The sequence below is a fragment of the Neoarius graeffei genome, chromosome 25, assembly GCF_027579695.1.
Source record: "Neoarius graeffei isolate fNeoGra1 chromosome 25, fNeoGra1.pri, whole genome shotgun sequence".
NCBI lineage: Eukaryota > Metazoa > Chordata > Actinopteri > Siluriformes > Ariidae > Neoarius > Neoarius graeffei.
Window position 1 is genome coordinate 24,358,445 of NC_083593.1, and position 24,783 is coordinate 24,383,227.

The 24,783-nt window shown below is 40.9% G+C and overlaps 1 protein-coding gene across 3 annotated transcripts in view; it reads left to right on the forward strand.

The window, feature by feature from the left end:
• The window catches only part of ovca2 (OVCA2 serine hydrolase domain containing), a 79,535-nt gene that overhangs the window by 41,629 nt on the left and 13,123 nt on the right, over positions 1-24,783 (forward strand). For all 3 annotated transcript variants that reach the window (XM_060908651.1, XM_060908648.1, XM_060908650.1), the window contains one exon: positions 9,059-9,502. In XM_060908651.1, coding sequence (XP_060764634.1) covers positions 9,059-9,502 — 444 coding nt within the window. The remainder of the gene's footprint in view (positions 1-9,058; positions 9,503-24,783) is intronic.

A 24,783-nucleotide genomic window follows, 5' to 3' on the forward strand; every position in this document is an offset into this window, starting at 1 on the left:
TGTCGTTTGCGATAACGGGAGGCAGGGGTTTTTTTTGGGGGGGGTCCCACGTGAGTGGGAAGAGGAAAATTCATGTTCAGTGTTTTGGATGTTTGTTCTAACATCCAGGCTTGTTATACTGTTCTATAAGTTTGGTTTTGTACAAGATAACCTAGCTTTTTGTTTTAAATGTCTGAAGGAGTAAATCTTAATTTTTTTTTTTCTTGGAACTGCAGAGGTCTGCAACAACTTAGAAAAGTGAAGCAGGTCATGAACATGATAAAGACTCTAATATTGTTTTCTTACAAGAAACACTTCCTTTAGATAAGGATAATAAAAAAAATTAAGAGGAGGTGGCAGGGATAGTGTATTCACAACATTTTCGTCACGGGATAGAGGAGTAATGACTCTTATAACACTTCCATTTCAGGTGAAAAATATTATTAAAGACAGAATGGGGCAATATTTAATAGTCCAGGGCACTCTATCAGAGAATTTGAATTTAGTGAATTTGTATGGACCGAATATAGATGATCTAAATTTTTTGAAGAACTGTTCCTTATCCTCTCAGCATTGGTGGGACAATTTATAATAGCAGGAGATTTTAATTGCACACTAAAGCTCAGCAGGGATGGATCCACAAGTACAGATCAATCTCATAACAGATGTAAAATAGTTATAAATTATTTTATGAAAGAATTGGAAGTTGATGGATATATGGAGAGAAGTGAACCCACAGTCTAAAACATACTCGTTATTCTTCAGTTTTCCAGACATATTCCTGAATTATTTTTTTTAATATCCTCAAACCTATGGTACAAAATTCAGAATGGTTTCTACTGTATGATGCCATTATGATCTCAGATCATGCACCATGTTGTTAAGTATACATGTATAAAAAAAAATTGACAAAAGACCCTCCTAGATGACATTTCCAGCACAAATGGCTACAAGATTTAAGAAGAAACCTTTATTCATCACATGCACACTTCAAGCACAGTGAAATTCATCCTCTGCATTTAACCCATCTGAAGCAGTGAACACATGCACACACACCCAGAGCAGTGGGCAGCCCAGAGCGCCCGGGGAGCAGTCAGGGGTTCAGTACCTTGCTCAAGGGCACCTCAGCCCAAGGCCGCCCCATGTCAACCTAACTGCATGTCTTTGGATTGTGGGGGAAACCGGAGCACCTGGAGGAAACACACGCAGACACGGGGAGAACATGCAAACTCCACACAGAAAGGCCCTCGCCGGCCGCTGGGTTCGAACCCAGAATCTTCTTGCTGTGAGGCGACCATGCTAACCACTACACCACCGTGCCGCCCAATGATGATAACATTGAGGGTTTTATGAAATATACAGGAAGGCAGTTAGATTTATTTTTTTTTTAATTAAACACAACATAAACATGTACAAAGTGGGAAGCATTTAAAGCATTTCTTCAGGGACACATTATTAGTTATATAGGCTCAAAGTCAAAAAAGACGTGAGGAGAGATTACAATTGGAGAATAAAATAAGGACTCTTCAACAAAAGGTGTATGAGATAAATAACCCACAAATGGAAAATGATTTACTGATTTTAAGAGCAGAGTATGAAAAATTATCCGCTTCCCGAGCTGCCGCTAGCCTTTTAAGACTAAAACGAACATTTTATGAACAGGGTGATAAATCTGGCAAGTTGTTAGCATGGCAGATCAGACAAATAGAAACTAAAACACCAATTACAAATATTATATCTAAAGAAAATGTTTTGGAAATCCCATACAAAATTAATGAAGCCTTTAGAAATTACGACGAAGAATTATATAGTTCAACAAATAAAAGTAATATGCAAGACACAAATAATTTTTTAGACAAACAAGATATACCATGCATCCCGGCTGAATGGGGAGAGGATCTGGAACTGGAAATTAATGGTGAAGGAACTGGACATGCTATTGACAATATGAAATCAGGAAAAAGGGCAGGACCTGATGGTCTTCCAATTGATTTGTCTAAAAAAATTTAACAAGCTGATAATACCACCTTTGGAAATGTTTCAAGAGGCATTTCAGAATGACAGTCTTCCACCCTCTGTGAATAATGCATTGATTACCCTGCTGCCAAAGCCAGGTAAACCGCCTAACAAATGTGAAAAGATGAGACCCATAAGTTTGCTTAATTCTGATCTTAAAATAACATGTAAACTTTTGGCAAAATGGTTACAAATAATTTTGGCCAAAATTATTAACAAAGATCAGAATGGATTCATAATGGGAAGGCAGGATTTCCATAATGTAAGAAGGGTATTAACCATAATTCATTTTAATAAAGAAATGCCAGATAGAGCGCTTCTATCATTGGATGCCGAAAAGGCCTTCGATAGGGCTGAATGGCCTTGTCTTTTCAATGTTTTAGAAATATTTGGATGTGGGACTAAGTTCATTAAAGGGGTTCAGATAATGTATAAAAATGCCACAGCAGAAATGTTGAGAAATATTTCAAAAACTATACAAATCAGTAAAGGTTGCCGACAAGGGTGCCCTCTGTCACCACTATTGTTTACGTTAGCAATTGAACCTCTCGCAGTAGCGATAGATTCACATTAATTCATTAATTCAGGGGAATAGCAGTGGGATTGAGAGAACACGGAATAGCCCTTTATGCAGATGATATAATTTTGTGTCCAATCTAAGAAAATCAGTTCTGGCCCTATTACAACAACAAAAAAATGTTTGGCAATGTGTCTGGATATCAGATGAATAATAATAAATCCTCTGTATTGCTACTTGATGCAAACGAAAGAACGAATCTGATTCCTGAAATAATCCAATTTAATGTTGTAGAACAGTTTGAATACTGAGTGGTTCAGATTTTGCCCAAATTGGAACATGATGTTAATGCTAATTATGAACCCTTGATGAGGGAAATTAATGAGTCCATCGACAGATGGATGTTATTACCAATGTCTGTGATCGGAAGAATTAATATCTTAAAAATGAATGTATTACCAAAGTTGCTTTATTTCAAAACATTCCTTCGCCACATCCTTCAGATTTGTTTTCAAAAATGAAGAAAGCATTTGTTGGATTTATATGGAACAACAGGAAAGCAAGGCTTAGATTGTCAGTACTGTACCTACCATTTGATTGAGGGGGTTTAAAGTGTCCAAATTTAATGTGGTACTACTGGGCAACACAGCTGTTTTACTTTTTGACAAGTAATTCTCCTCTTTGGACTGAGATGGAATCTCATGATCTAAAATTACCTCTTCCCTGATACTTAGGCACAATGAGAAAATTATGAAAACAAAAAAAAATTTAATTGTCAAGCATATGATAAAGATATGGTACAAAGATATGGTACAATCAAAAATAATCAAATTCATTATCTCAGTTTAGTCCTGTATGGGATAATCAGTTTTTTGTACCAGGAAGAACAGATGCAGTATTTAAAATATGGAACTCTCAGGGACTTAAAATGGTTAATTATCTTTATTTGCCAGACTCAAATATTATGATGTCTTTTGAAGAGCTGAGGTCTAAATTTAGCCTTGATAGGAAACACTTCTTTAGATGCTTACAGCTTTGAAGTTTTAAGGTAAATCAAAATAATGTACTTTCCAAACCCCCTCTCTCTCCTTTGGAAGAAATGGTAAAGAAAGACTGCTTTCGAAGGGGTATTATATCAGAGTTTTACCACCTATTGACATGTCACTCATCAGAAAACTCAAAATATAAATTGAATGCCTGGAAAGAAAGCCTTCAGCTGGATATAGCAGAGGATGATTGGAAAGCAGCCTATACCAAAGCTCACACTAAATTTATCAATACACGCCTTAAATTAACCCAGTACAAATGGCTAATACGGACTTATGTGACACCAGTGGAATTGAATAAATACAACAAAAACATACCAAATATATGCATGAAATGTACAGAATCCAAAGGAACACTATCTCCATTGTATGTGGTAGTGTAGGGAAATTAAAAAGTTCTGGGAAGAGGTAAGAATGGTCATTGAAAAAATGATCTCAAAACAAATTTTATTGTATCCCAAACTTTTTTCCTGTTGGGTTAACATCCAGGAAAACATACAGTAAAAACAAGCAAGGATTTATAGACCTCAGCTTGATTAATGCAAAAAATGTATTGTGCTGTTATGGAAATAAGCTCACAGTCCAAGTATCAAACAATGGGTAAAACAAATGTCAAATTTTACCATTAGAAAGGATAACTTGCATATTAAAGGGTAAACAGCAGACATTTGAAGGCATATGGATGCCCTTCATTAATTATGTTAAGGATTTAGATTAAACAGGTGAAGAGAGTGAATGATTTTGTGTGGGTGTGGACAGTAACACTGCAGTTCTGAGCTTATATAACTTTTATTTTCTTATTTTTTATTTTCTTCTAAGTGTTTACTGATTGCAAATTTCTCATTTGATATAGATTGCCATGTGTGAGAATGAGGAGCATTTTGTTTGTGTTCGTTCTGTTTATTGTAATGCAGCTACTTTTATATTATATATGATGTGAAAATCTGCAGCTGTATTGTGTATGAAAATTTCAATAAATTTGTGGAAAAAAATGTAAAAACAGAACGCGATGATTTGCAAATCATGGAAATGCTATATTTAATTGAAAATGGTACAAAGATGTTGAAACTGAAAAATCAGATTCTTTTTTTGAAAAATATGTTCATTTTGAATTTGATGCAGAATTTGAATTTGTACAGATTAAAATCTTGTTTTCAGTTTTAATTTCAAGTTAGGTCTTTAGTGAGCCTGACATCAGAACATGTTATTTCCTGTCCTGAGATTGCGTTTGATGACAACCATTAAACAGGATGTGAGCTCATATCTTAGCCAGCCTTTGGTCAGTTGACATGAAACTTGCTGTGAGGGTATACAGCCCTCAAAAATGCCGTAAAGTTTCCATGGCAACTATTGGCCCTTTTCCACTACCCTTTTTCAGCTCACTTCAGCTCGCTTCAGCCCGACACGGCTCGCGTTTCGACTACCAAAAACCAGCATGACTCAGCTCGCTTCAGCCCTGCTTAGCCCCTAAAACTCGCACCGTTTTGGAGTGGGGCTGAAGCGAGCCAAGCCGTGCCGAGTGAGGCTGGGGGCGTGAGCAGACACTCCCCTGTGCACTGATTGGTGAGGAGGAGTGTCCTCACATGCCCACACACGCCCCGCGAGCGCGCTGGGATCTGTAAACACCGTAAACCCGGAAGGAGAATAATTACGAATTACGAGAATTTCTGAAGCCTTATGCGCCTCGCCTCATCTATACGCTCTTGCCAGTATCTGTTGGCGTTGTCGGTGACAACAAGCCACAGCACCAAGACCAGCAACACTAACGACTCCATGTCCTCCATGTTTATTGTTTACTATTCGGGTCGTGAGACTACTGCTTAAAAGATCACTGATGTCACTGTTTGCGCTGCTTAACAACACGTGACGTCCACCCACTTTCGCTAACTCCACCCAATGTGTCCACCCACTTCCAGCCAGCACGGTTCAGCGCGGTTGTAGTCGAAATGCAACTCCAACAGCCCCGCTCAGCTCGACTCAGCACGGCACGGCTCAGCCCGACTCAGCCGCGTTTGTAGTGGAAAAGCGGTATAAGTCCTGCTGTGATGCTTGGCCCCCTCGTTGCTGCTTGCAGCTACCGTGGTGCTTGAAAGTTTGTGAACCCTTTAGAGTTTTCTATATTTCTGCATAAATATGACCTAAAACAACATCAGATTTTCACACAAGTCCTAAAAGTAGATAAAGAGAACCCAGTTAAACAAATGAGACAAAAATATTATACTTGGTCATTTATTTATTGAGGAAAATGATCCAATATTACATATGTGAGTGGCAAAAGTATGTGAACCTCTAGGATTAACAGTTAATTTGAAGGTGAAATTAGAGTCAGGTGTTTTCAATCAATGGGTTGACAATCAGGTGTGAGTGGATACCCTGTTTTATTTAAATAACAGGGATCTATCAAAGTCTTATCTTCACAACACGTTTGTGGAAGTGTATCATGGCACGAACAAGGGAGATTTCTGAGGACCTCAGAAAAAGCATTGTTGATGCTTTTTCAACAAAGTTGAAAAGTTCTATTTTTGGTCTCAACAAAGTTCTATTTTGTTGAGACCAAAATAGAACTTTTTGGTTTAAATGAGAAGCATTATGTTTGCAGAAAGGAAAACCCTGCATTCCAGCATAAGAACCTTATCTCATCTGTGAAACATGGTGGTAGTATCATGGTTTGGGCCTGTTTTGCTGCTTCTGGGCCAGGATGGCTTGCCATCATTGATGGAGCAATGAATTCTGAATTATACCAGCGAATTCTAAAGGAAATTGTCAGGACATCTGTCCCTGAACTGAATCTCAAGAGAAGGTGGGTCATGCAGCAAGACAGCAACCCTAAGCACACAAGTCGTTCTACCAAAGAATGGTTAAAGAAGAATAAAGTTAATGTTTTGGAATGGCCAAGTCAAAGTCCTGACCTTAATCCAATTAAAATGTTGTGGAAGGATCTGAAGCGAGCAGTTCATGTGAGGAAACCCACCAACATCCCAGAGTTGAAGCTATTCTGTATGGAGGAATGGGTTAAAATTCCTCCAAGCCGGTCTGCAGTTCACAGATCAACAGTTACTAGAAACGTTTAGTTGCAGTTATTGCTGCACAAGGGGGTCACACCAGATACTGAAAGCAAAGGTTCACATACTTTTGCCACTCACAGATATGTAATATTGGGTCATTTTCCTAAATAAATAAATAAATGACTAAGTATAATATTTTTGTCTCGTTTGTTTAACTGGGTTCTCTTTATCTACTTTTAGGACTTGTGTGAAAATCTTGTTGTTTTAGGTCATATTTATGCAGAAATATAGAAAATTCTAAAGGCTTCACAAACTTTCAAGCACCCCTGTATATTTAATATTATCTTCAGTGTTGATCTTATTGAGAAGTTTTTTTTTTCTTTTTTATATTCCACCCACATTCCTGTTTTTATCCATATATCCAGCCATCCCCCCCCATAGGCTTTGAATGGGGAAATTTTCAAACTGCTCTCATAGTACATTTTTAAAATAATACATCCAAAATTACAAGACATATTCTGGGCAATACTACAAACCACTCCACCTCTTTTCATACCTCGCTTATCCTCACATTGGATTCAGTTCATTTTACATGGCCTAACTACTCCTGGAGATTAAAATCCAGGACCACTGAAGTTGGTAAATGTTGTTAGGTCATTGTACCTTACATATATGGCATATGTTTTTGTTTTGTTTTTTTCTCTGCTCCTCTTTTTTTTTTTTTTTGTAATCCATCAGTTCTCCGACTAGAACCCATTGATTTTACTGCTCTTATAATCTCTAAGGTAGAGTCACAAAAGTTAACATATGGATTCAACTGCAAAAGTACAGCACTTAACAGCTTTTTGTGACTCCTCTATCTCACCCTTATGTTTTCATTCATCCCTCATTCTTTCTATAGCAATCCACTGATTTTACTTCGCCAACATTTAGAACTAGTAAACTTAATATGTAGATTCACCTGCTGAAACAAAGCACACCCTTTTGTTATGAACTCACTGTTCCTATCGCAGTTATTTTCTTTCTAGTTTAATGCAAAGAACAATTGCACACATTTTCTCTAGGAAATGCCCTTTTCTAATTGTTATTAGGGGTCCAAGTAGTGAACCTGCTGGAACCCTATCCACTTGTAATGGCCATATTTCCAGAGCCAAGCCTCAGCTTTTCAAGATGCCAGAGTGCTGTGTCCCTCATTGTTTGAATAGATCTGACTCCAAAAAAACTATGCAATTGCCATGAAGGAAAAAATTTAACTTTTTTACATTTTGCATCACTTTTAGTATTTGAATGTAATATCTCCAAAAAGAGGGGCGGCACGGTGGTGTAGTGGTTAGCGCTGTCGCCTCACAGCAAGAAGGTCCTGGGTTCGAGCCCTGGGGCCGGCGAGGGCCTTTCTGTGTGGAGTTTGCATGTTCTCCCCGTGTCCGCGTGGGTTTCCTCCGGGTGCTCCGGTTTCCCCCACAGTCCAAAGACATGCAGGTTAGGTTAACTGGTGACTCTAAATTGACCGTAGGTGTGAATGTGAGTATGAATGGTTGTCTGTGTCTATGTGTCAGCCCTGTGATGACCTGGCGACTTGTCCAGGGTGTACCCCGCCTTTCGCCCGTAGTCAGCTGGGATAGGCTCCAGCTTGCTTGTGACCCTGTAGAAGGATAAAGCGGCTAGAGATAATGAGATGAGATGAGATCTCCAAAAAGAAAGTTTAGAATAAAGAGGCAAGTGCTCCTAGCCTTTTTCAGACAAATATATGCTGGATAATTTTGCTCAGTAAATAGATGTAAAAAAAATGTTGGGTTTTTTTTATAATTTGCATCTTCTGCATCTAGTTTTTAGGACTTGGATGAAGATCTGATCACATTTCAGGTCAAATGTATGAAGAAATACAGAAATTTGAAAAGGGTTAACAGACCTCCTAGTGGCGCTGTGTATGAAATGTTGCAATTGTGTTGTCATTTTCTCAGGTTTTGTAATATGCATTTATGTGTCTTGGATTGGAAAAATTATTGGACTGGAAATCTGATCAGACACTTGCACTCAGTGTTGTGTTGTTTCCTCCCTACTTCCCTCCTAGATAAGCAGTCCATATAGCATTTAGATCAACATTTTAATATTCATCATGTCTGCTGTTTGTGCTTCATTATCATTGTTACCAAAACTGTAAATTATGTTCCTCAGTTTTCACTATAATATGCTACATATGTGATATTTTTATATCCACATCCAGTTGGTTTTAAGGAATTTGTAAAAATGAACACAAACGGCCTGCCTATGCCCATTTAAATTGCAGCTGTTCTTGCTTGCAATCTCCACAGTTATACTTTTTGCTGCACAAAATGAGTGCATGAGCTTGAACTGCAAGTTGGTTTTGGGCCAACTTGGATCAAGTAGAATCGCACATTTTGTGAGAAAATGAGCACAAGAACGAATCTACTGTTATGAGTGGTATGGTAATTGGGGAATTTTGAAAGTGATGTACACTTGTTTCTGCTCTTCAGACTCTCAGGTGCAAGAGAATCCTGCCAGTGTGGGTGGTGATCAGAGGGGCTGGTGGTTCTCTGATGCCCAGGCTCATAGCTTTGATGCCAGACAAGAGAGTGAGAGCAGCTTTGGTTTGGAGCAGAGTCTGGAGGTCGTACAGATGGCAGTGAAGGACCTGGGCCCCTTTGATGGCATCCTGGGCTTTAGTCAAGGTGCTGCCTTGGTAGCTATGCTGTGTTCCCTACAGGAAAAGAAACTTGACCCTACATATAACTTCCGCTTTGCCATCCTGGTTGCTGGTTTCCGCAGTGCCTGTGACCAGCATCAGTACTTCTACAAGGGTGTGAAGATCATGGTGCCCTCGCTACACGTATATGGGCAGGATGATAAGGTCATTCCAGAGCAGATGAGTCAAGACCTGCTGCGCCTTTTCCAAGGAGCTCACATACTTGCTCATCAAGGTGGACATTTTATTCCTGCTGCCTCTGCACACAAACACATCTACCAAGGGTTCCTGAATGGGTTTAAATAGGAGTGGGGGACACAAAAAATACAGCCACAACCAATTAATGTAATTTAATATGGGGAAACATATACACTATATGGCCAAAAGTTTGTAGACACCTGACCATCACATGCATGTGTGCTTTTATCAAACAGCCCATTCCAGATGTAGTGTCACCTTTGCTGTTATAATAACCTACATTTTCTGGGAGGGCTTTCCACTAAAATTTTGGAACATGGCTGTGTGGGATTTGCCCATTCAGCTTAGAGACCATTAGTGTGGTCAGGCACTGATCTTGGGTGAGGAGGTCTGTTCATCCCAAGGGTGTTCAGTGGGGTTGAAGTCGGGGCTTTGTACAGGACACTTGAGTTCTTCCACTCCAACCTTGGCAAGCCATGTCTTCATGAAGCATGCTTTATGCAGTATAGCATACAAAGCAGTGTTTCCCACAGACCAGGTAGCAATTTGTGGTGCTCCACTGTGCTGATGAGGGAATCGTGCGCGGTGGTGTCATGGCGGTCGGTGGAGTCGGTCATTGGGGTGTATGCAAAGTGTTTACAGCGGGCGGTGTTTAAACACACAGTATTTTTCTTCAGAGTTACCTGCTGGGACTATTTTAAAGCTACAAGAAGCATTTACTGTAAGATTATTCAGTTCAATCTAAATTCTTTTAAGTTCTTTAAGAGAAGACAGCTAAAACAATTTTTACCAGAACCCTGCCTGGTTTCATTCCTCGACCCAACTTTACATTACAGGGCAGGCCATTAGTTTGCTGGGCTTGATGTTGGTGTAAAACCTGTCTTTTAAATTTATGAAAATTACTCACCAAAATTGAAGTTAAAGTTTAGTTTTTACTAGACATGCACCGATTGCAATTTTTTGGGCCGATTCCGATTTTCCATGGAGTGTGACCTGCCGATACCGATTTTGGCCGATTCCGATTTCATTTTTTCAAACCACTTCACAGCACACACAAAGACTTTTCTTTTTATCTTTTCTTTAATAGAACATTCTGCCAGATTTTCAGTAATAAATTTTCAACACCTCAAAGGTTGAAAACAAACAAAAAGACATTGTTCTTTGTAAAATCTTTCTTCATGTTTGGTATTAACATATTAATTCCTGAAATAGGAAATTCACACAAACATTTTTTCTTTTCCCATCCAATATCTGGCACAAAAACAACTTCCCCCTCATATATTATTTGCCTACTGCTATGGAACACACTTTCATAAGCCTATTTAGATCTGCAAACTTATGCCTTATAGAACAACCCATTTCTTCATTCAGTATCAAAATACAAAAATAATTTCCAGTCATACTTATACCATAGCCATTCTATCATCTTTGTCAAATGTGTATTTGTAGAGTAATTTCCAATGGAATCAAGTGCAACCAAGGTTGTAAAACAAACAAAAAGACATTTTTTTTCTTTCTCTCTTTGTACAAATCTAACTAGATGTTTGGTAATAGGCTAACGTATTAATTCCTGTAATGGGAAATTCACACAACCACAAACGTTTTCTTCTTTTCACATCCGATATCTGGCACAAAAAAAATTCACTATATTTGGATATATATATTTTTTTTTTGTTAACGGCGCGCGCGCCAGAGCTCGTTAGGCGCGCAGGACTGACACTGTTCTACGCAAGCGCAATACAATCGCACTAGAAAGCATGTTCAAGCTGCCAGTGTAGCTGCAGTCTTTTTAGTTGCGAATTACGAGTATTTCCACTTTCATCTCTGTGATACACTAGTTTCGATCGGCAGAAAATCGGCATATTTTAATTTTGACCGGCTGGTCGCCGGTCATGGCCGATCACGTGAAAATCGGCCGATTCCGATCAGCAGCCGGTCAATCGGTGCATCTCTGGTTTTTACCTTAGTTTTTTGCCTTTTTGGTGGCAATCTTTCAATCATTCTTTAGTTGACATTCAAGGAATAAATTGCAAAAAACAAGCTGGAGGTTTTTATTTTAAAGGATAAGGCAACTTTTGTACAAAATCACCACAAATAGATAGATAAATATATAAAGTAATCGATCATGGAATTTATAGAGAAAGAACAGACCGCATAACAGTATCTTTTAACTTTTAATAATATGGGCTTGCGCTGAGCTCAGCGAAGATGCGTTCCGCCATATTGATCTACTGCGTGACGTCATGCGGCCCACCACTGAAAAGAACTCTTCAGTGCTTCATGGTAATAAGGTAAAAAAACAGTACAATCGCTTCTTCAAAGTTTCACCAAATGGTTTTATTTATGCAACTTAAAGCTCATAATACTGTATAACTTTGGTCGAGTAAAAACACGGAGCAAAAACATGGCTGAATCCTGAATGACTCCTATTTGGATTTGTCCTACCAAGCCTACTGCGCATGCGCGAAGCGGCTCGGCTCGGTTTTCCCTTTCGGGCGCTCTCGTTTTCTGTTAGAATTTGGTAAAGAAAAAAATAAATAAATATTATTTACCAGCTTACCGGGTCCATGAACATAAATCTGACGGCTGACAAGGTCGGGATATAAACGAATCGAATACAAGCCACCCGCCGGGACTCCTTACTGTCATCACAGTGATCTGTCTGTAAACACTGTTTTCATGGGCCTAGTGACGTCACAGATCAGAGGGAGGCGCATTAACGAAAGATTCTGATTGGTTTATAGTTGCCCACAATCTCAAAATGGCTGACTCCTCCAACTTCGGCTCCTCTGTGTCAATTCATGATTTCAAAGTTAAAAATATTTTTTCATGTTCGATATATAATGGAAATAATTAACGGAATTGATTACGTATATGTTTTTCTCCTATTACACACACTGTACAAAAGTTGCCTTATCCTTTAAATATTGAACTCAACACTTACCTCAACCAATACTAAAATGAAATAAATAGTATAATGTAACAAAATAATAATAAAATATCATAATTAGATGTGGGCGGCACAGTGGTGTAGTGGTTAGCGCTGTCGCCTCACAGCAAGAAGGTCCTGGGTTCGAGCCCCGGGGCCGGCGAGGGCCTTTCTGTGTGGAGTTTGCATGTTCTCCCCGTGTCCGCGTGGGTTTCCTCCGGGTGCTCCGGTTTCCCCCACAGTCCAAAGACATGCAGGTTAGGTTAACTGGTGACTCTAAATTGACCGCAGGTGTGAATGTGAGTGTGAATGGTTGTCTGTGTCTATGTGTCAGCCCTGTGATGACCTGGCGACTTATCCAGGGTGTACCCCGCCTTTCGCCCGTAGTCAGCTGGGATAGGCTCCAGCTTGCTTGTGACCCTGTAGAAGGATAAAGCAGCTAGAGATAATGAGATGAGATGAGATAATTAGATGTAAGGAACCACTTAAGGCAGGGCTTTTCAAAGTGTGGGGCGCGCCTCCCCTAGGGGGCACCAGAGTTCTTCAGGGGGGGTGCAACGTGAGGAAAAATAAACCAGAATAAGTTACTATTGTGGACATTTAGCGAACTTCAGCTAGCCTTTGCCAGAGACAAAATGGATCGATTTTTAGTACCTAAAGCTACAGTGAGTGAGGAGACGGAGTCTGGGCCAAGCAAAAAAAGAAGGAAGTATGACCACGATTATTTAAAGTTTGGATTTTCATGGACTGGATCTGAAGATGCTCCACTGCCACAGTGTGTTGTCTGCCAAGAGGCGCTAGCTAACGATGCTATGAGATGTTTAAAATGTGTAAAACAAGATGTTTAAAAAAAAAAAGCACAGATGTTTAAAATGTGTAAAAAAAGATGTTTTTAAAAAAGCACAGATGTTTAAAATGTGTAAAAAAGATGTTTAAAAAAGCGCAGATGTTTAAAATGTGTAAAAAATGTTTTAAAAAAGCGCAGATGTTTAAAATGTGTAAAAAAAAAGATGTTTTAAAAAAGCACAGATGTTTAAAATGTGTAAAAAAGATGTTTTAAATGTGTAAAAAAAGATGTTTTCAAAAAGCACAGATGTTTGAAATGTGTAAAAGAAAAAAATTAAAATGTGTACAACAACCATTTTTTTTAAATACGAGTGGAACCTTAAGTATAGCAACAACAAAAATTGTAAGGGGGGCGCTGTTGTTTATTTGCTCTCTGGGGGGGGGGCTGACTCTCCCACACTTTGAAAACCCCTGACTTAAGGTAACACCAAGGCAACTAACAATAATGAAAAAGCATTACCCTAATTGGTGCAAAGCCTGCATGCTCTATCAGAACATTTAATTCTGCGTGGCTTCCTGAAAAAAAAAAAAAACTCAAGTGCCCTATCGTAAGGGAAGTCATTGCTGAAGCGGGATAAACGGGATAATGCAATAAGGCCGGTTCCTCGCGTCAAGCTGCATCAAAATTGGTTTCTAGCCTGACTCAGGGATGTCCATTTCCTGTAAGCCAGGAAGGCTATGATAAAGCTCATCACGAGCACGACGTAGGCTAACTTTTAAAATAAGGGGTCGGAAGGCGAATCGGGAAGGCTGCGTTATTTTTAATTAGCCTAACAGGCCTACTTGCAGTCCGGGTATATGCACACCGGCAGGCCTGTGGACACGCCTCTCCGTCTCTCTCTCTCTCTCTCTGCACACGCGTGAACGAGAAGAAAGAGCACTATGAATGAACGGAACGATACACAACGGAATTTTTTTTTTTCAAAATCGCAAGTCTGATTGTGTGGCGATAGGAATCCATTTTGTGGCGCTGCGCCACACAATGGTCTATGTATGGGAAACCCTGCAAAGACATCCTATACAATTGTATGCTTCCAACTTTGCCACAATGGTTTGGGGAAGGCTTACATATGGGCTTGGTGGTCAGGTGTCTCCAAACATTTGGCCATATACTGCACAATTCATGCACGTTTTTAAACTTGTGATGCATATCTAGATATCTGAGACACATTATACTGCACTTCTTGGACCATACTTAAAATAAAAAGAATTTAAAATTGTTTGCGTTTGGGTTCATGTTAGCAAAGCAGAATGTTGGTGCAATTCTTAGTGTTCATAAGAAACTGTCATTTTTCTAAATTTTTATAGAGAAGATTATTTGTCTACACTGAAAAATTGCTGATCTTACTAGACTGCATTTAAATCATAATTTAATAATTTTTGTTTTATAGTAAACCCCTAATCCTGTGGTTCCAATACTTTTGCCCTAGATTAAAGACTTCATTTAGCCACTTTGTTTGTAAGACCTATACACCTGCACATTTATTCAGTTATCCAATTGTGGAAGCAGCATAGTGCATAACATTAAGCCTAGGTCACAACCAGACGTACGATTTTTTGGCCGTGCGATTTTTGGAGTTTCCCAAATTGCTGCGTTTTTTTTGTTCATGGAGAAAGACGCACATTGGCCGTAAGTTTGTCTTGCAACCTGAAAAAAACGTAAGCGCCCGTAGAGTTTGTTTGACATGACAAAGAACCTCTGCGGCCAGTCTACGGCTCGAAAATCAGCACGTCACACGCACACCCTCCGTGCGTTTCACGCGTGCCCTCTGTGCGTTTCTTGTGTTTTTTGCATGTAGACCGGCCGTAGGAGCATGTACGGCCGGTTGCGACCGAGGCAATACACAGATACAAGTCAAGAGCTTCAGTTAATGTTCACTTCAAATAATAGAGTGGAGGTAGGAGAGGGATGTGATCTCAGCCACTTTGATCATGACATGGTTGTTAGTGCCAGATGGACTGGTTTGTGTATTTCAGAAACTGCTGATCTGCTAGATTTTACACATGCAGAACTGTGTCTAGAGTTAACACAGAATGCTACAAAAAAAAAACATCCAGACATCCAGTGTGTGCAAGTTCTGCAGCCAATGGTCAGTGAATTTTTGAGCGGACAGGAAGGCTATAGTATCTCAAGTAATCACTCGTAACCATGGTGACCAGAAAAGCATCTCGGGATGCACAATAGGATGAATCTTGAGGTGGATGGACTACAACAGCAATAACAGGTTCTGCTCCTGCCAGCCAAGAACAGGAATCTGAGGCTACAGTCAGGACAGGGTCACTGAAACTGGACACGTGAAAATTGGAAAAAGACCAGGCATGCAATATTGCTGATGAATATTTTGAGGTTTTATTGAGTCAGAGGACTTTTTCACAGTTTCACTGTTTGAAATGGTGTTTTGTGTGTCTGAGAGTTTGCAAGTGCACGTGTGCATATACTGGAAGTTTGTGCTCTTGTGCTCCAGTATTACACCCATGATCATTTCCAGACGTTCATGGACTGATTTTTGTTTTTGTGTAATGATTCTCTCCCTCACATAACATGGGTTTAAAATCTATCTGAGCCTCACTTGCAGGCTGACACTCGAATTAGAGGTTAGAATGAAGCAAGACATGCTGTCTAATATGATTCGACAGTTGGTTTATTATTCTGTCTGAAAAAGTACAAGATTGTAAATTTGCGTGCCTGCTCACATACAGTCAAGCCGGAAAGTCTGCACACCCCTTTCACCTTCTCCATGTTTTATTACGTTACAGACTTATTCTACAATAGATTGAGTTCATTTTTTTGTCACATTCTACACAAAATAGCCCATAATGACAAAGTGAAAGCAGGTTTTTAGAATATGCTATTTTATTTTACTGACAAAAACAGGTTATTTAGGGGTTACATATCTGTACACACCCTTAGCCTGATACTTGGTTGATGCACCTTTGGCAGCAATTACAGCTTCAAGGCATCTTAGGAAAGAAGCTACGAGCTTGGCACACTTGTTTCACACTTGTTTCTGGACATTTTTGCCCATTCCTCTTGGCATATCATTGCAAGCTCCGTCAGGTTGAATGGGGAGCATCAGTATACAGCCATTTTCATGTCCTTCCACAGATGTTCAATTGGATTCAGGCTCTGGCTGGGCCACTCAAGGACATTCACAGACTTTCTCCGAAGCCACTCCTTTGTTCTCTTGGCTGTGTGCTTCAGGTCATTGTCATGTTGGAAGGTAAACCTTCACCCCAGTCTGAGGTCCAGAGCTCTCTGGAGCAGGTTTTCTTCAAGGATCTCATTGTACGTAGTTGCATTCATCTTTCTCTCTATTAGGACTGGTCATCCCATTCCCGCTACTGAAAAACATCCCCACATCATGATGCTACCACCGCCATGCTTCATTGTAGGGATGGCATTACCCAGGTAATGAGCAGTGCCTGGTTTCCTCCAGACATGATGCTTCGTATTCAGGCCAAAAAGTTCAATTTTGGTTTCATCAGATCAGAGAATCTTGTTTCTCATGGTTTGAGAGTCCTCTAGGTGGTCATAACATAATGACATATTTCTGATGATATGACATGATAGCAAGGTACAAACAGATTTTAAAGGTCATTGCTTATGTACACCCCTTCAGGTCAGATATAACATAGGGCAATATGTACTTAAGATGGTGATGGAATTTTTAAACAAAGATATGTTATAAGAAAGCAAACAAAAAATAAGAATATGTCTAGTCTACGAAGGTCAAATGCATCAGAAATCAATGCCAAGTTAAACAGAAATAGTTTAAAGGATGAAAAGCTAAAATATTAAAATCATAATTTCTTAACACATGAATGTGTGCTAAGTCAGCAAATTACATCTTGATTTCATCAATATGTAGTAAGACAATCATAAGCAAAATAACAAATAAGAATATGTCTTTAACAATCCTAAATTATATTCTGTAATTATAAAACTAACTTAAAACTATAAAACTAACTTAAATCATTGAATGCATCTTAGATCTAACAATTAAATCTAAATCACTGCCATAGTATGTATATGCAATAGTCCAAAATAATAAAGGATCTTAAAAAGCTCTCCCATATAAAGTCTTAACACTTTGTGCAGCAATAAGGCTAATACAAACCTATAAACTATAAAACTAACATGAATCATGGCTTTAAATTTAACTTTAATCCCAAATACACGTTGGATATGCAGCTGCGGGTGTGTGTGACATCATTGCAGACCTTGGCGCTGTTCAGACACATCTCTGATCAAATCAAAATAAGCAAAATGTTCTTAAACAATGTCTAGCTGAGACAGAAGGTCATTTTAACTAAGAATATAATTTTGTCACAAAAATAAATTGCTGCCTTCTTGGTCAAGAATAATACTTATATAAACCTACATATAAACCTAACACTGTTGTATCAAATTTCTTTTTCTCTACCTTCTTGCAGCTTCATGTCTGCTTTTGTTTGTCTGTTCCTCTTGTCTGTGACATGGCTGTTCTGTGCACAAACACACAGTTTTGATAAGTGTGAAGAGCAAATGAACATGCAAGAGTAAAGAGGAAACACTCCAGAAAATTTGTCTTGCCAGTAACAGGCTATGATTTGCCATCTCAGGTATTCATACTCTTTCACAACAGTAGCCATGGAGCAAGAGAGAAATGGAGCAATTTTGTATAAGTCTAGGGAGGGAGAAGAGGAGCAAATGTCATGGGGACTGTGTTTTGACTTAAAGATGGAGTATTAGATAACATGCTTGATACTTAGGAATGAAATTGGTGTTTTAAAGATCGTGGTGGGAGGTAGAACACCAGTCAGTTTCTATAAAAGTCCCGTCTTAATAGTCCCGTCTTGATTTTAAAAACCACATGGATTCCAGAACATAGAAAAGAAGACCCTTTTAAAATTATTATTTTTGGCTATTCTCAAGGGGTTATATCAACATCATCAATTAGACAGTTTTCGACTGCTGCCATGAATTTTACTGTTTTTGTTTTGGAAGAGCCTGTGATCTTTACTTTAGGTGTGTTAGAAGAGACACCATAAACTAAGGAGACAAGATGCTGCAGAAGTTTTACGGTGTCTCTTCTACGCTGCTCTTCAGAAGGCGAGGCCAGCAGAAGATCATCCACATACTGGAGAAGGGTGGATCCTTCAGTCAGACAGGGAGAACTAAGGCTCTGCCTCAGGGCTTCGTTAGAAATGGTGGGTGATTTCACAATAGGCAAATTAGGACCGCATATGGAAAGCTTTAAATCATCTCTAGTTCAGGTAGGTCACTTGGATGGCAGCAATTCTGTCCTCACTAAAACATTCCCAAGCCCATTACGAAGAAACAAATGATGTCATTCTGAGGGATGTGTTCCTATTGTCATTCTTTCTTACCTAATTATGCTGTTTTTAAGTCTCCCCTTAGCTCTCTGATCCATGGAAAGGGACTCCAGGCACACGACACTGTTACTTGGACCCCCGAGGCGGAGGAGACATTCGTTTGACTAAAAACAGCTCTTTAAAGTACACCCACACTGAGTATTCCAGATCCAACACATCCCTTTACTCAGACAGTAGATGAGAGAAACAGGTGTATGACCTCGGTGCTCCTGCAAGAGCATGGAGGTAAGTTAGGACTGGTCACTTACTATTTGGCCAAGCTGGATCCTGTGGCTGTGGGGCTTCCACTCTGCCTTAGGGCAATCGCTACAGTTTGAAAAGACAGTGGTCGCATCCAGGGATGTTGTGGGGTATGCGGACCTAACACTAACTGCATGCGGTTTCAGTGCTCTTACTTGAACAAAAGATGTCATGTTTGTCAGCAGCATGCTAGCTCAGGTATAACGCAGTTCTCTTGGAAATGCCTAATATCACAGTAAAATGTTGCACAGTCTTGAATCCTGCAACTCTCCTTCCAACAGAGGAGGATGGAGACCCCCCATTACTGCATCACGACAGTTTCTCAGGTCTGCAGTCCACATCCAGACCTCTCTGAGGTCCTACTACACAATCCGGACCTGATCCTTTTTGTGGATGGGTCTGCTTTGCGTGACCCCGAGTCAGGCACAAGTCAGGCCGGTTTTGCAGTTGTTTCAGAACACTCTGTTCTTGCTGCAGGGTCACTCCCTCAACATTATTCTGTGCAGGTGGCTGAGCTTGTGGCCCTTACAGAAGCATGTAGATTAGCTGAAGATTAAGTCAGCAACTATCTACACAGACAGTCAGTATGCTTTTGGTGTTGTCTATTACTTTTGCACCCTGTGGAAGCATAGAGGCTTTCTTACCTCCACAGGGAAGCCTATTACACATCACATGCTTATTCAACAGCTTCTTGATGCTGTCTTGCTTCTTAAACAAGTAGCAATTTTTAAATGTGATGCCCACATTAATGCCTCTGATCCTGTTTCCTTAAGTAATGCTGCTGCAGACAATGCTGCAAAGGCCACAGCATCCAAGGGCTCCCCGCATGCGCTAACCTCTGTTTCTTCCACAGCACTAACACCTACACTTTATTGGCAGGACCTGCAAAAATGAGCTACGCTGCAGGAGATTCAGCAGTGGAAGAAAGTGGGCTGTGAAAAGCACAATGGCATTTGGTATGATCCAGCTTTCCGGTAAGCTGTGTCTGCCATAGGGGTACTTCCAACATTTTGCTAAGTTGATACATGGTTGAGACCATGTCTCAAAAGGGGGAATGATGAGTATAATAGCTAAGCACTGGTTCACAAAAGGCTTTGCAGTATTTTCCCAAAAGTTTTGCCAAAAATGTTCTATCTGTGCCACACACAATACAGGCCATGGCCAGGCAGCCCCTCAGGCTGCACACCCAGTCCCAAACCTCCCATTTGACCATTTACAGATGGACTTCATTGAAATGACACCCGCTGAAGGGAAGAAATATTGTCTCATAATAGTAGATGTTTTCTAAGTGGGTAGAAGCTTATCCTCCATCCAAACAAGACGCAGTAGCAGAGGCCTTGCTGTCTGAAATAATTCCCGCGTGGGGTATTCCACAGAAAATAAATAGCGATAATGGGACCCCATTTGTCAGTCAGGCCCTCAAACAGGTAGGAGAGATGCTGGGCCTTGACTTAAGACAGCACTGTGCATACCATCATGTGAGCGGGAGCACAGTAGAAAGAGAGAATGGCACTTTAAAAAAACAAATTGGTTAAATGCTGTGCAGAAATAGGACTAAATTGGGTAAAAAGTCCTCCCTCTTGTTCTTTTCCATATGGGCACACAGGTAAGACCAAAAAACAAACTTGGCCCGTTTGAGATACTGTTTGGCAGACCGGCGAACACAGGAAAGGGGCCAAAGCCGATGCCACACCCAACAACAAATTTGTGTGAAGATGAAATGTTACGTTATTGTCAGAACTATCTTCTGTTTTGTGTGCCACCCACAAGCAGGTGAAAGATGCTCTTCCACAGCCTGCTACAGGTGCATTTCATGATCTGCAGCCCGGCGACTGGATAGTGGTGAAGGACTTCCGATGTAAAAGCTGGAGACACCCCAGGTGGCTTGGTCCATACCAAATCCTCCTGATGACACAGATGGCTGTTAAGGTTGGTGAGAGAGCCACGTGGATACACTGGCGTCACCAATGTCTGAACCTGAAGGGAAAGAAGAGGACAAGGAAAACTGAGTGAAGGAGGGAGTTGGTGACAGAATAGGATGTCCTTGAGTCTCAGTGAGGTGGGAAGAGTGTAAAAGGGCATGCCTGCACTTGGAGCACCAACAAACGTCAAGAAGGATGAAGGGTCACCCAACCCGAACCTCCCCCCAACGACCACACTATGAAGGACCCAGCATCAGCCGAATGAGAGATATAGCACATCCATTGGAATTGGACAAGCATGGAGACAATAACTGGGGTGGTTGTATGGAGTTTTCGGGAAATGGACAGCCTATGTTTCTGTGCTTATTCCTGTTCTGATATTATTGTTGATTTTGTTTCTATGCACCATGTTTGATGCAATGTCTCACTGCTATGATAAAGTAATGTCAGCATATCTACGTGGTTACCAACTGGTTAAAATAGACCCAGATGAGCTTCCAGACTGGCCTTTGTCACCTCATAGGGACTATGATCCTCCATTTGGGGATGAGGATGACAAGGACCTGAAGGAAAGGACGAGGAAAACTGAAGTCCTAAGTTTAGCAGCACCATACACTGCTTTTCTTATCTAAAGAATGTCGTGTTCTAGAGATGTTTATTATCTCGCTAAAGCTACAATACATTTAGTTTTCATTCTCCTATAAATGAAATGTCTACCTAAAGACTAATGGGAAGGGTAGAAATAGATGTGGTTAGAAGTTTTGTAGTTAGCTTGGCTGTTGACATGGTTAGCTTGGTATGCAGAATCGAACATGTTATTAAAGAATCAGTATTGGGGGGGGGAGTGTAATGGAAAATTTTAAGTGTTTAAGAAGCTTTTAAATGTCTAAGTTTAAAAAAAAAAAAAGGCAGTCAGCCCACTGACTTTTATCTGACCGCTCCATTAGCACATGATTTAGTGCTTTGCATCTTGTATGAGTCCACTCTACTTCAGTTGCTGGTGGAGAACATAAGTACGGAAGAGGGCAGCCTAATTACACTGCGGCTTGAGGTTAGCACCCTCATGCTGCGGACTTTCATACCTGCTAAAGTTCCCCCGAAATCATCGAATTAACATCTGTGTCGTATGCCTGGGCCACCCCACCGCACCCATGATGAGCCACGGGTAAAACTGCAAGGACCCCATGGTTCTGATACTCCCAAGCGTGCCCACAATTACATGAAGCAGATCAAACTTGCTTCCAAGAATGTAAGAATTCTGTCTGGTGACACCACCACCACCAAGCGCCAGGCTCCCGAGTGCTGATCAGTGCTTATTGCCGCTGAACTCAAGAGGCTCGATATAGATGTCGCCTGCCTCAGCAAATGCAGTTTACCTGAAGAGGTGAATTCGTGGATGGTGACTACACGTTCCTGCACTCTGGCAGACCCAGTAATCAACCTAAATAGGAAGGTGTGGTGATTGCGCTTAAAACCAGCCTTTGCTCATCCGTGTCCAGCTGGAAAGGCGCCAACTCTTGAATAATGAGGATGCGTATTAAGCTTGGTAAAATCTGCAACACTACAGTCATCAACATTTATGCTCCAACCTTCAAACGGCCTCTCGAAGACCTGACCCTTTTCTACGATCAGCTATCAGAAGTTTTGTCATCTGTTCCCAGCAGCGACGGTCTCTTTCTTCTTGGCGATTTCAACGCGAGAGTTGGCAGATATACTAAACCATGGCCTGACATCATTGGCCCTCATGGTCTTGGAGAAAAAAACGAGCAAGGAATCATGCTCCTTGAATTATGCACCCGTTATGGGCTTGTCATCTCCAACATAATGTTTGCCCATCCGGACTTCCATAAGGGCACCTGGATGCACCCGAGGTCCAAGCGCTGGCATATGATAGATTACATCATTGTATAGCAACACTTCTGTAGTGACCTCACAGATGCACGTGTGCACCGTAGCGCTGACTGCTGGACAGACCACAGGATGGTCTGCGCTCACTTGAAGCTCCACTTCCACAAATCCACCCAAAGCCAGCAATGATCTGGACCTAAACACTTCAACACCATGCGTCTTCAGGGACCAGAAGTAAGTCAGCAGTTTGCCAACACCATAGCTTCCAGGTTGGAAAGCATCACAACTTCCAGTTTCGAGGACCACTGGGTGTCTTTCCATGACGCTCTGTATTCCTCAGCCTTGGAGACCTTAGGACTGCAAAAGTGGCACCACTGTGACTGGTTTGATGAGAATAACAAGGCTATCAAGAACTTTACTGGAAGAGAAGCACAGCAGCTTCCAGGCAATCCTCCGCAATAACTCTCCAACCAATTGTGAACGCTTCAGAGCAGCAAGGAATAGTTGCCAAGGAAAACTACAGCGAATGCAAAATCAATGGTAGCTTGACCGTGCTAGAGAGGTAGAAGCATATGCTTAGAGACACGATGCCAAGAATCTCTTCAAGGCCGTGAAACTGGTTTCTCAGCGACGTATATCTGGTCTCAATCCCATTGACGATGTAAACGGCACATCAGTGCAGTGGATATCAACATCAGTTTCACTCAGGAGGACGTCAGTGGGAATAATCTAGCCTTCTTGGATTGTGATGTGCACATTAGACAAGACAGAAGCCTTAACATCGAGGTCTACCGGAAGCCCACACACACAGACCAGTACCTACTCTTCGACTCACACCACCCACTGGAACACAAATTGATTTAGGACCTTGCAACACAGGGCTCCAAACATTCTTACAATGGTAGAGGGAAAAGAGAAGGAGCAAAATCACATCAAGAAAGCACTTCAGAACTGCGGGTATCCCAACTAGGCTTTCTTCAAGAGCAGAAAAAGGGACATAACTGACAAGGAGGTTAACAGGAGCAAATGCAAGAACGTGGTCATTCCCTACATTTCTGGTCTATCTGAGAAAATCAGGAAGATTTTCTACAAACACAACAGTCCGGTACATTTCAGACCCAGTAACACCCTGAAGCAGAAACTGGTCCACCCTAAGGACCGAATAGCCAGACACAAACAAGACAATGTAGTGTATGCAATTCAGTGCAGTGAGGGATGCACGGACTCGTATATTGAGGAAACAAAACAACCGCTTCACAGGTGCATGGCTCAACACAGGAGAGCCAGTTCCTCAGGCCCGGACTCTGCTGTCTATCTTCATTTTAACAACAAAGACCACTCATTTCAGGATTGCAACATACGCATTTTAGCCAGAGAGGATCGTTGGTATGAATGAGGAGTTAAAGAAGCCATTTTTGTCAACCTGGAACGGCCATCACTTAACAGAGGGGGTGATCGAAGACATAATTTATCAGTCACCTACAATGCAGTCCTTGGCACATTTCCCAGACAACTGAATCCACACCAAAACCCAGCTGTTTTCAGTGACTCACAGGAGGACAGAGAGAACCTGCAAAAAATTGTTTAGGAATGGTTTAAAGAACAAGAGTTCAAGGTGTTGACTTGGCCTACAACCCAACAACTCTAGGCCGTTCACACCCAGCCCCCAGTGACCCACACCAACAGGATGACTCAATGACACCTTAGGATTGCTTTTCATCCATGAGAGGATAAATACCTGATACTCCCTATTAGTCAGACAGAACCGAAGAAGCCTTTCAGATGAGAGGTGAAACGTCTTCAAGAATCTTCAAGCAAGTCCAGTTGCTCTCTTTTACCGTGTGTGTGTGTGTGTGTGTGTACACACATGCACCAGACCAGGAACACCCCTTCATAGCAATGGTATTCCCTAACGGCAGTGGCCTCTTTCAGCAGGCTTATGAGCCCTGCAAAAATTGTTTAGGAATGGTTTAAAGAACAAGAGTTCAAGGTGTTGACTTGGCCTACAAATTCTTCAGATCTCAATCTGATCAAACATCTGTGGGATGGGCTGAGTAAACAAGTCTAATCCATGGAGGACCCACTTCACAACTTATGATTTAAAGGTGTTCACGTCTAGGTGCCAGATCACACAGCCCACCTTCAGAGGACTTGTGG